This window comes from Crocodylus siamensis, chromosome 4 (genome assembly GCF_052110815.1).
Source record: "Crocodylus siamensis isolate JL-2025a chromosome 4, ASM5211081v1, whole genome shotgun sequence".
Lineage (NCBI taxonomy): Eukaryota > Metazoa > Chordata > Crocodylia > Crocodylidae > Crocodylus > Crocodylus siamensis.
Window position 1 is genome coordinate 173,929,776 of NC_143398.1, and position 13,365 is coordinate 173,943,140.

General features: G+C 44.3%; 1 protein-coding gene across 1 annotated transcript in view; it reads right to left on the reverse strand.

Annotated features, from left to right (window-relative positions):
* ABCA12 (ATP binding cassette subfamily A member 12) overlaps positions 1-13,365 on the reverse strand; it is a 131,431-nt gene that overhangs the window by 92,653 nt on the left and 25,413 nt on the right. Inside the window, 5 exon segments of the mRNA XM_090044936.1 lie at positions 1,395-1,573; positions 4,270-4,455; positions 6,101-6,210; positions 8,438-8,526; positions 9,945-10,092. Of these exon segments, the coding sequence (XP_089901062.1) occupies positions 1,395-1,573; positions 4,270-4,455; positions 6,101-6,210; positions 8,438-8,526; positions 9,945-10,092 (712 nt within the window).

Sequence of the window (13,365 nt, forward strand, 5' to 3'; positions counted from 1 at the left end):
ACTGCACATTAGACTAGTCTAATGCACAGTAAGGAATCACTGTCTACATGTGTGCAGCAATTACTGTGCAGTAGATTACTCTAATGCACCATTTTCTAGTACCTGTAGATATAGGTACTAGAAATAAGCACATTAAACTAAAGTGCCAAAGCACTCATGTAAATGCTGACCAGAAGCAAATTGCTCCCAGTCAGCCTAGGTAGCTGGGGGCCACAGGGTGGTGGGGAGAGCTATAGGGAAAGCTGTCCCCAGCCCCATGGAGATTAGCCTGGGCCTGGCATCCAGGGGACCCTGGAGCTCCCCCTGGCTGCTGCAGGGGGGTCAGGCAGGGCAGGAGCAGCCCTAAACTGAACTGATCCTGACAGGAGCAAATTTGCTCCCAGAAGGCAGATATTCATATGCCCATGGAGGTCCAATTTAATGCGCCTGTATTTTCTGTGCAGAAAATTCAAGCACATTAATTGCACATGCAGACACACCTATTGCATGCTCATTGGATTCATCTTTATTTATTAGTTTTACAAAAAAGAAATATATACACTACTAAAATAATCAAAACAAACCTGGTAATGCATTGTGCAAGGAACAATTTCTTCCTCATAGACACTGAGTAGATAAAAATCAAGACAGAGAGAATTGCGGGGAGGGGTAGAGGGTGGGGGGATGACAAAAAGGCAAGGAAGTAGAAGGAGGATGTGTCATTATCTCATGCTATTTAATATTTTTCTAAAAAAAAAATGCAGATACAAGGGAAATGAGGGACTTTATAAATCTTAGAAAAGAAAAAAGTGTTAATTAGGTTCATTATATTACAGAGGAACTCATTTACAAAGTTATCTAGTCAATTCTTACAGGATTATGACTCTGATTCAAAAGACTACTGAAGACTTTGGTGGTCTTTCCATCACCTTCAGGTGGTATTGGATCCTATATTTTGCATGTGTAATGATGGTGGTAATTTTGGAGTGGGAGCAAAAGATACCAAAATTTGTTTAATGGGAAAAAGGTGGGGGGGGGAAGGGTAGGAACAAGTTGTGTGAAAAGCATGGAAGAAAGGCTTTTCTTCAGTTGTTGTTATGGGCAATTCCTTTCTATTTACCTATGATAGTGATAGCTGCATACTTGACTAAGACTCAAAACATTTGATCCCAGGTGACCTTTATTTAAATTACAAGCACCTGAGTGATATAAGAGCACATGAGTCTTATTTTAAAAACAGAAGTAACCACAGATAAGACCAATTATCATTGAAAGTCAAAATGTTATCCATTGTCTTAAGAGACCTTTGAGTATGAAGCCCTATGGCACTGTTCCAAAAATATCAAGTTTTGTTTTTAAACCAAGTCTCTCTCTGTTGAAAGAGAGGCAAATCCATTGTGCCTCCATATTCCTACCTGCTTGTGTTCTGGAGAAAAGCAAACATGTCTTTCATTTTTATGCTAGCTTGAACCACATCTGGGGCCATCAAGAGGAAATGCCACAAAGAGGTTTCATTCTGCACTTGTGAGATGAGTGATAAAAATGAAACCATTTCTTTGACAAATGTTTCCTCATATTGAGGGTCATGCCGCACCTTAAAAATAAAAATAAAATAAAAATAAAAATAAGACATGTCACTTACAGAGTAAAGAAGTAATAAAAAACTAGCTACACCACACCACCAAGATATTCACAGTATGAATACAGAAAGCTCCCAGGAATTTTTCACTGGTCCTTCACATCATCCTAAAAACTACCTTTTTTGAAACTATTACTGGGAATACAATGTCCTGAATATGTGAACCTAAGGTCCTCTGTAACTGTACAATCTATCGTGAGTCATGGGCTATGAGTAGCCACATAGCTGCAAGAGCAAACCAGGGACAGAACTGTGACTCTGATGCCTATACCACCTTTCTACCCAGCAATAAGTCACACCCACTCATTCTCACTCCATGTGTGCCTAAGCCTGGTAATTAGGCAGCACCATGGCTTAAAGGGTCACCAAATTTGCAACCCATCACCACTCTGACACTGTCTCAGGAGGACCTGATAATGACACTGGGGCACGTGCTCAAGGTCCTTCTAAGCCATGCATACTTTCTTTTTCCTCTCTGCTCCATGGGGAAGCAAGGTGTCCCAATCCATTGCTTGGCATCGCTCAATACTTCCTCTGTCCCAGCTCACTGGTACTGATAGTACTTTTAGGGGCTGGAACCAGTCCCTGTTTATTACTGCCACCTTATTGACAATAGTTCTCCTCTCACTCAGGATCTGGCAGTATAGGCAAGCAAGAATGCTCTTTGAATCCCTGAGAAGGTATTTAGCTGGGCTCACAGTTGTATCACAAGGCCACATTCATCTTGACTGTAAAGCCACTGAAATGGATGGATTTACTCCCTGGACAAATTTGGCCTCTTCATCTAAATCCAGTTTCCATGTACTGTTTAAGTTGCTACAAGACTTGGAGTGGATCCATTTACACCTACTATTTGTTGTAGTGCATGACTAAGGAACCTTGTGTGGTTGAATAACGTGTTCTCCTCCATGAAATTACCTTCTTGGATTCCCATTCATGGATTCAGGACAATAAGATACAACCCTCAGGTTCACAGGTTCAAGGTGAAATGACCGGTAACAAAACACAAACCAAGGAACACTGAGGAAAAAAAGCTAAATTCTCTTCTTGTGCAAACATGTTGAATGTCACTGAAATCAATGACCTTTACACCAGCAGGGCATTTACCTCTCACTGAGCTCAGACTCCCTTTCATACATGCATACACCAGTGCTGATGCATGAAGGCATCAGATATCTCAGTTAACCCGTTTTTAATGGTTCTGAATCCGTGTAGCACTGACACATGACTCCATGAAGCAACACATTCAGACAACTTCAGTCATGAGGGAGAAATGAGGCGGGTAGCTAAACTTGCTTTTTATAGAAGGGCTGGTCTATATGGGGAAACAGACCAGAATCAGAATAGCTATTGTGGAATACTCCCTGATGGGACACACTTCACACTTGCCATGATAAGACTGAGAACAATCTATTTACTATAGAAGTCTAAATACAAAGATCCTTTTCCTGCAAAAGAGAGTATACCCCCTCGTTTAAGATATGACAGCTTTACAAAACAAAGTACATGACTTCTTGAAAGAGATGTGGTACCTCAACCACAAGTTACTGGGCTTAGTGAAGAAATTACTGGATACATTTCTATGATCTATTATGCCCAAAGTGAAGTTAGGTGATCTTAATGGTCCCATGTCACTTTAACATCTATGTACTTAGCTAGGGTGACCATATTATAGTTAAGAGAATCCGGGGGGAGGGTAAGAGAATCTAGGCTGGGGGGCACCGCCACCATGTGCTTTTGCATGTACACACATGCACGCACACACTCCAACCCCACAGCTTCCAGGAGCCCTGATGGCAGGGCAGGGCAGGGCAGGGCAGTGTGGAGGCCTATGGCCAGTATCCATCCTCTGCATGCAGAGGCTGAACCTGACTGGGAGTGGCACCTCCACCTCACCACCAGCAGCTGCCCGGGGCTGCCACACATAGCCCAGGCCTCAGCAATAGCCATAGTAGCAGGGCATGAGGCTGCCAGTGGTGGGCAGCCATCCTATCTCACCCCATGCAGGTACCTGAGCTCTCCCCTAGCCTGCCCTGCTCTGGCCAATTCTCGCCCCAGGCAAGGAAGAGCAATGCCCAACCCAGCTCACCCCCCTGCCTCTAGCCACTGCTCAATAGGAAACAGGCTGGGCACTGTGGGTGGCAGCAGCTTCTGCCTGCAACAACCACATCTGGGACTTTTGCTTCAATTTACACCAACCTGTCAGGACACTGGGACAGCCTACAAAATCAGGGACTGTCCCAGGCAATCCAGGACATATGGTCACCATACACTTAGCAGTCCATATTTTCAATATTTCCCAGAGCTGTCACTATGGAAAGGCAAATAGCAAAAGGAAACAAAACATACTTATGGTGGGATTTGTAAAACCAGAGTCAGTTATATGTCCAACTTCCATTGGCTTTTAATGTGAGGTAAGTGCTTATCTCTATTAGGTGGCTTAGAAAACCCCCTTCCATACACTTTTAGATTAGCCACATAGCTAGAGTGTAAACTCTTTGGGGCAGGGACCCCTTTCTTGTTCTGTTTGTACTATGCCTAGCACAATAGGTCCTGCTCCACCACTGAAACTCCCAGGCAGTTTCTGCAACACAATATAACAACAGCAATCCTTAATATTGCCATAGAAAAGAGAGGAGATGGATACATACCTGAGATACTTGACTTTTGAATTCTTGGAAAAATGACTCCAAAAGAGATGAGTTGGTAAAGCAAAATGTCCTGTGAATGTTTCTTGTCATGTTTCTCTCAGGGAGATTGTGAGAGGCTATATATGATGACACAAGCTTGCACATAATCATTTTGAGATTTGCTGCACTTGAATCTTGTTTGTTGCTCTAAAATGAAATTTTTCATTAGCAGTGCTTTAAAAAATATTTTGTCTAGTGATTTTAACCACTCCAACTAGGTGAGGAATCATTATCGGAGGTAATTTCATTTAACAATTTTAGTCCTGATAGTGTAGACAGGGCATGTCTACACATCGCCCTACAGTGAAGTAGTAATGCGCTATGTCACCATATGGTACGCTATGCCAACGAATGATCAAGAGTGTCTACATGTGGTCACCAGCTACATCACTGTAGCGGCACACTCCTCAAGTATAGCCCACCACTACACCAATGTAGCGGTGAAATTTAACCATATGCTGTGTGCACAGTGCAGTACACAATACTGTGCATTAGTATTTCCAAAAGGAAGTACAAAAACATGGCGCTGTAGCAACATCACCATATGGCAACATGTAGATGCACCCACGTTTTACTAAAATTTTATATTTGTGAGTGGAGCCATTGAAGTCACCGGAACTATTCACATGCATAAATCTAAGGACATGTATATGGGTCTGTAGGACTTGACTCTTAATTAAAAAAAAAACACCCAAATATAATTTTATAGTTAACAATTTATCAATTCTAAGTGCATATAATCCCTAGCATAATGATACACATTAAATATTAAAAAAAAGCTTTTGTTCCAAGTTAACTCAGAGAGGAGTTTCTCATATCTCTAAATGAATACTCTAGCTTTTCAACCTTTAAATACAGAGGTAACTTAAGTATTAGAGATTTCTTTGTGTGGTAGCTTTCACCAAGTGCTGATTTTGATGGCAATGACCATGGTGACCATAATCTTTAGTTTAGTTTGAAAAAAGACACTTTTTACCAAAGACACATCCATATTTTGAATAAGCAGAGGGGTCCTATGCTAAAATATTGGGGGTGTGGTATGTTGGCATTTACTAGTCTGTGGGTCCATATACATGTGCATATTAACACAAAGCAATAAACTCTGGCACTTACTGCTGTGAAGTTTATTGCTCTGGGCATGCCATTTGCACTTGCAACCAGGACTGCAGCATGTTGAGCTGGTCTGGAGCAGCTCCAGCTGGCAGAAGGCCTTGGGGGTCAGCCCAGGGCTGCTCCCCTTGGCTCAACATGCTGCGGAGGGGCTGGCTGGGGCCCTCAGTCCCCATACTGAAGCACCCTCATACCCCACTTAGCCAGGGCAGTGTCTACACGTGTATTATGTATTAAGTAAATACAAGTTTTATTCCGCAGTGGAGTAAATTAGTTTACTCCAGTGTAATAGGCACACACGTGTAGATGCATGACATTTACTGCAAAGCTAATTACTGATCGCTGGGGAAGTGGAAATGGCGATCAGCAGCAAATGGCCTGGCCAGTCAAGGATGGAGAGCCAAGTAGCAAAATGAGAAACATCACAGGAGCCACTCCAGGTAGTATTTTCAGTGTGATTTATGGAGGTTCCTATTCATAATCTCTTTGAAACTCATCACTGCTATGTTTCCAAATTAAAAAACTGATTCTATTTCTGGAAAAAGAGTCTCAACTTTCAGCTTGAATAAACTGTAATAGCAACACTGAAGTCAATTTACACCATCTGAAGGCCTACTTACAAAGCTAGCATTTTAAAAAGGAAAAATTAAATCCATTCAACTGCACCTCATGCAACACTTACCCCCCCCAAAGTGAAGATTTTGTTGGACGTGTTACTTCTGGAGGTCAAATTGAATGCTGAGGAGGCACCTTCAAAGATTCTTTTCAAGTGATCTATATGCTCCAGTAGTGCTGTAACAATAAAGACATTTTAGACATTATAATTTACTTAATATTCCAAAACAAATGAGATCATAAGTCTCCACCTGTTGAATAAAGTATGTCGTTAAAGGGTATTGCATGGGGCATTACTAGTCCATCTTCTAAGGTGTGGCTACTGACATGCCAAAATCATTCAGTATTTATATAAGGCAGGGAACTTCCAGCCTTCCCTGGGCCATGGGCCACAATGTACTAGCAAGGCACTGAGGGCAGTCTCTTACTTTTCCTTTCTATATCTGTGACAGGCAAAATTTCTGTGGTCATGAACAGCTGCCAACATTTTCACTGGCAAAAATATTGGCATTTTTTTATCATGACCATCTGTGGTTATTAGAAATGGGAGAATACGCTAAAAAATCTGATCATTGTCCAACCTAGTTTGTATTCCCATCCATTTTGATTCCCTTCTTGCAAATATTTTAGAAACACTTAATGAAGCAGTGAATATTTACTGTCCATTACAAAATATTCACAGAACACTAGTTTTGGTCATAAGGCAACAGTGATCCCCTGAAAGCAGTGACCATCTGTCCTGAGGGTACAGGAAAATCCAAATACATAGTTGGCATTATCATAACTAAATAACTGTGACACTTTGTACTGAAAATCCAGGACCTAAAGTTATACCTTTTTAATGAGATAAGTGAAAATTATCTGGTGAAAACAGCTTAAATAATAAATATCTACAATGCTGAAAATGAACTACAAAGAAATGATTATGCAGGGAAGTTATCCATCAAATAACTTTGAATAAGAAATGAATTTGAGAAAAAATTGTGAACAATTTGTGAAGAGAGAAAGCAAGGGCAAAATTCCTAAAATATATTTTGTATAAAATGCTTGACTGACTGAAGAGTCAAAGATTTCATAGCACTTTTTAAAAAAAATTACACCTGTAAAGCCTGGTATCTTGGCTTAATCCAACATTGGACTAATTCCTAGGAGTGTCTGAGCTTTGATCCTTAAGCAGGTAAGAATTTTTTGAGTTTTAATTATTGCCAAGAGTTTAAAACAAAATCATTACTTACTCCAGGAACCATAAAGAACATATCAACAGTTGTTGCAACTGTGCTCTTCTAGGATTTGTATCTCTGTCCAGAGAGTTTTAAAAGATCAACCTTTAAAATAACTAATCTTTATAAGCAGCATGAAGAGAAACTCTCATTGAATTGAATAATCTACTGTAACGAGGCCCATGCCCCGTTACTGAGAGGTGGAAGGAGCCCTGAGTCTGCCAGCCAGCCCCATCCTCTAAACAGACTCATACTGGCAAAGGGAGCTTTAAATAAAACGGCTGCCCACCCCAGGTGCAGATAGGATTTGGCAGGCTGCGAACAGAGAGAGAGGGTCAGGTGAACCAAGGAGAAGCTCATAAGCCCAGGACCTGGTTCAGAAGAGTGAGTGTGGCCATAGAAGTCGTGAGACGCAGAGCTCCCAGGGAGAGCCTGCCCGGGCTGCCTACAGAGGAAGTATCCTGTGCCTTAGGAGGGTGGCAGGAACCCTGCACCTGGACCAGCAAGATTTAAGTACCTCTAACTTTTGTATTGATGCTACTGCAGGGGGAGATTAACCCCAACAGGGAAGCACTGTGTTTTGGTAGCATTGTTTTGAGAACAGATGCTCATGTTTTTTATTTATTTTTACACCAGAGGACTGAAGTGGCTGTAAGGGGTGGTATAAACACCACTGGGGTGTGGGAGGGGCACCCAGTTCAGAGTATGCCCAGAGCCCACAACCCTGGGCCAGTGCATATGGGCAAGAGCCCAAACACATTTCAGAAGTAGGATAGCGCTGTGTCAGCCGACTGGGTATCTGACACCAAGGACCAGGGGGAGCATAACCCCCATGCCCACAAGGGATGTGTCTGGAGGCCGAGTGGCCAAAAACCTGCAGGAGGGCTGGAGCTGAAGCCCAAGAACCTAGGGTCCTGGTGCAGCAGATCCCGTGCCATTGGACCCAGCCAAAGCAAAAGCAAGCTGAGGCCAGGAAGGGCCTTGGCTCAGGCAAAGTCCTACCCCAAAACCCACATCTGCCTCCTGAGTTCAGCCTCCCCACAAAACTATAACATTAAGGCATAGCAGGAAAGATAACCATTAGATGGGGAAAGGACCCAGATAGTCAGGAAGCAAGGGTGAGGAGACTGGAACGAGTGACTGGGGACCTTGTCATGGTCTGCACCATATGTGCTGTTACCTACCCAATGAAGCATTCCTGCTTTTTGGAGCTTCAGCACTCAGGGGTGACGGATGACTGTCCTTCCCCAGGTTAGCTGACTCTCTCTGCTTCCTGATGAGAAAAAGAACAGAAGAGTCCTGTAACTCCATATACAATGCTCATTACAGAATATACATTAAACTAGAGGTAGCTCAGGTAACAGAATTTGAAGACATTTAATGAAGAACAGAGTTACAGGTGACTTACAATGAACCAAGAAACTGGGGGCTCTTAGATTGCAAGCTTTTCACAGAAAGAACTGTCTCTTAGTAAATAATTGTATAATGACCAGCAAGACTGGGCTTTGGACTTGGTTGCGGCCTGCAGGTATAAAGTCTGGTATAAATAAGATTAATCTCTCTTGCACAAGTTTCTCCTACAACTAGGAGAGTGTGACTGGCAGTGTGGAGAGGCAGTTAGGAAGGCCAACTGCACCTTGTCATGCATCCACAGATGCATCTCGAGCAGGTCCAAAGAGGTGATCCTCCCCCTCTATGCAGCACTGGTCAGGCCACAGCTGGAGTACTGCGTCCAGTTCTGGGCGCCACACTTCAAGAGGGATGTCAACAGCATGGAGAGGGTCCAGAGGAGGGCCACTCATATGATCAGGGGACAACAGGGCAGGCCCTATAAGGAGAGGCTACGGGACCTGAACCTGTTCAGCCTCCACAAGAGAAGGCTGAGGGGGGGATCTTGTGGCCTGTTATAAACTAGTCAGGGGGGTTCAGCAGGCATTGGGGGAGTCACTGTTCCCCCGAGCACTGCCAGGAGTGACCAGGAATAACGGTCACAAGCTGGCAGAGGGGTAGGTTTAGGTTAGATATCAGGAGGCGCTACTTCACAGTCAGGGCGGCTAGGGTCTGGAACCAACTTCCAAGAGAAGTGGTGCAGGCTTCTACCCTGGGGGTGTTTAAGAGGAGGTTAGATGAACATCTTGCTGGGGTCGTTTGACCCCAGTACTCTTTTCTGCCATGGCAGGGGGTCAGACTAGATGATCTGCTCAGGTCCCTTCTGACTCTAGAAACTCTGAAACTATAGAGGTTTTGATAATGGTTCCCAATGTCACCCTAGCTATTTTGGACCAGATCATATAATGATGTAACTCAGCAAAGCTGCACCAATATCAAGGGTTTTAGACCAGCTGAAGGATCTAGCCAACCCTTCCTATAAGGTAACTCACTGTTTCATGCTATGAGATCTGGCTTACCAGAATAATCTCTTAGGGGATTCCCAGCTTCATTTAGCATGCAAGAAGTATAATATTCTCTTATAATGGAAAGCATCAGGCAATGAAATGTTACTGCCAACTCTCATTTTATTACAAACATCTTTAAGGGTCCCAGAGGACAATTAGTATATTACTACATGGGATCTGGGACCAGTCCACCACAAACCTAAAATTTTGCACATAAACCACACTCATTACAATACCCTGTACCTCAGTGAAAACCTGCAGTTTATAACAACCATGCACATTTGTATTCCCTTACCGTCTGGGAGGTGAGATGCCATTAAAATTTGGTAGCAGATCTTCAGGTGTGTAGGGTGTGCTCTTACACCTGGCATCTGAATCACAAAGCAGAGTTTGTAGAAATGGGAGAAAACCTGCACTAGGAAGGTTCCGAGGAGCAAGAAAGCCTGGAAAAAATGAAATGTAAAATGCAATAACTGGGTACGTACACACATACTACCTTTCTGCAAGCTAAGCTGGCTTAACTTTAAGTCGATTTAACTGTCAGACCATACACAAGTATGTGGAGCAGAGTCAACTTAAATGTGGTGAAAGATAATACATCTTTGATGTGTATTATCTTGAGCCACATTAGTTAAGTCAACTTAGCTCACAAGATGGCTACCACCATGTCAACAAGCTGTACACGTGTATGCTCCAACATGGTTTAGCTTAAGTCAACTTAGTTAAGTCGCCTTATTTTAGGTCAGCTTAGTACATATGTATGCACACATTGAGGCTAAGTACAGATGTTCAAAAAGCCCCCAGCAGAAATGCTCCAACTCTTGTGCTTTACTTAAGGTGCTGTAAGTTAGACAGTGAGTGAACCAAACAGACGTTCACTGTTTGGTGGAGGGGCTTGGATCCTGCGTGCACTGGCCACTGGGAGCACTCCTGCACTCCTCCCAGGAGGTTGCCAAAGTTGTCCCTCTTCCCAGCCCTGCCCCCACCCCCAAGCTGGTGACTGTCAGCAGTGGCTGTGGGGGGGCGAGACCCTGGACCCCTTCCCCCACCGCCTCCCCAGCCAGGCAGCAGAGCACTGTGGGGCTAGGGCTGCTGTGGGGAGAAAGACCCTGGACACCTTCCCCCATGGTTCCCTGGCTGGGCAGCCCTCCAGCCAGCCCAGGGGCATTGCAGGGGAAAGCGCTCGGTGTCCCTGCAGCAACCCTGGTCCTACAGTATGCCACTGCCTGTCTAGGGCTGCAGACCCCAGATTTCTTCCCCCATAGCCCCCGAGCCAGGCACTTGCACTCTTTCCCTGCAGCAGCCCTGACCCCATAATGCACTGCTGCCTGACCAGGGAGGCTGTGAGAGAAGGGGTCTGGGATCAGTGACAGCTAAGGGAGCTGGGCCAGCCCAGTGCTTGGGCAGAGCAAACGAGTCTGCCTGAGGCTAGACCACAACCCTGCACAATGCCGTCTGGGGTGATCGTGATTGCACTCTAAGTTAACCCTCAATGGGATGTGGCACAGGCATTTAATAAAACACTCTAACAGAAAGTGCTTTAGTCTAATACCTCATCCATCAAAGGTTAACTTAGGGCATTTGTACACATGCATCTGCCGCAGTGCTGGGCAATTTTAAAAGCGCCCAATGCTGCGGCGGATACATTTGTATAAACGGCAAAACGTATGTCAGCACTGAGAAAATGGCAGCAGTATGCTTTTGAACTAAAACACACTGAAGGTGTTTTAGTTCAAAAGAGCACTGCTGCCATTTTCTGTGCACTGATGCGCATATCGCTGTTTGTACAAGCGCCTGCAACACAGCATCAGGCACGTCAGCTCGCATGCTCCACAGACCCAATGAATCAAGTCTGCTACAATGGGCTGGATATCTGGTGCATCAGAGCAGGTAAAGGTATGTGTATAAATGCCCTTAGAGTGCAATCTGCCATTTTAAAGTGCTTTAAGAGCCATGAACATCTGTTCAATTATGGCTTTAGAGCACTTTCTGCGTCCTTAAAGCACAATAAGTGTAACATCTGTACCTAGCCTGAGATTTGAGTTTTCCTTATTTGAGTCACTAATGGTGCTCTATGTTCTTCTTAGACCTGATACATGTTACATTTAAGACGTGATAACTAGTCAATCCTGTGTTTAGTGACCTGGTCACACATTCATTCAATTAATGGTGTGGCAAAACCAGGAACAAACACCAAAGTTATTACACAAAATACATACAACAACTTTGGGGCTGCTTCCTATCGTGCTTTTAATTGAATGTGTGGCCAGTGCTCCCAGCCTCCAGAGCACATTCTGGAGGCTGGGAGCACTGGTCAGCTGATTGAGCTCCCAGCTAGGGAAGTACAATGAGGATCCCTGGGTGGGAGCCACAATTAACTGGCAGAGATCCAATCAGCTAATCAGGGCTTCTGCAAGGGGTGCTCATTGTGCTGACAGAAGCTCCTGATCAGAACTCCCAGCCATGGCGGGTACCATGTGCCCCTGTGGCTGAGAGCCCCATCAGTGATCAGATCTCCCAACTATGGGGACACACCATGTACTCCCACAGTTTGAAGCTCTGTCAGCTGATTGTAGCTTTCAGCCATGGGACCACATGGTGCTCAGAGCTCCAGACAACTGATGGGTCTCCCAGTCATGAAAGTGAAGATTGCCAGTGCAGGGGAGCCTGGGGTCATGATCCTCAGCTCCCTTTCACCAGCAATATGGCATGATGGGATACAATGCTTGATCCCACAATCACTCCTCTAGCCATGTATATGTGGCATAGTGGGAAGTGCAATTGTGGGGATCACGCATCAGGTCCCATTGCACTTTCTTTTGAATGTCTGTCAGTAGCCCTGCAAATCTTGGGCCTGACTCTCACTAGCAAGAATGCCCCTGCTGGAGCTGAAAAAAAGTTATTTATTGGAATGAGAATCAGGCTCATTTTTCAATAAGGTTTGTCAGTTCAAAACATACAAAATACAAGATTAAAATAAATGGGGGAAAAAAACCCCAACCAAGTGATATATTGCTATATGATTATATATTTATTCTAAAGCTGTAATCCTGGAGCTCTTTCACTTAGTCATGCCATATAAGAATTTATAACATTCTTGTATGTGTGTACATACAATAGGTACACACATATATAAATAATAATATTTATTAATGTTGTGTAATATTGTAATGATGTAATACTAGCCAATTGTCCATCATGAATGACAAATTTCAAATAACAAAGGAATGGCCACCCCCGCTCACCCTTCAGGCCGCCTGTGTAAACAGTTCCTCTGCCACTGCCGCCTCCTCCTCCAGCATGGGGGCTCCCTCCCCCCTGCCTCCTCCCTGGAGCAGCAGGGTTCCCCTGCCCTCCTCTCCCTCCCCACCACCTCCCCCTGCCTGCCAGCTGTTGCATGTGTGTGCACGTTGGGCACCCTGGGCTGCCGGGCACTGGGGGGGTGGCGGGGCACTGCCACCATTTCCCCCCTCTGCCCCACACGTGGGCCCACACAGCCAATTGCTGCTTGTCCTCTCTGCAGTGCAGGTGTACTTGACCAAGAGCGTTACAGACAGACAGACTAAACCCTTTATATACATAGAATTGTGTGTGTGCATATAACATGTATACTTGCCAATATGCTTGTGTTTTTATTATAAAGAATAATAAAAACCCTCGGCAAAGAACTCTGCTACTATTTTTGATATGGAAATGAGGCCTGCCTGGTACTTAGT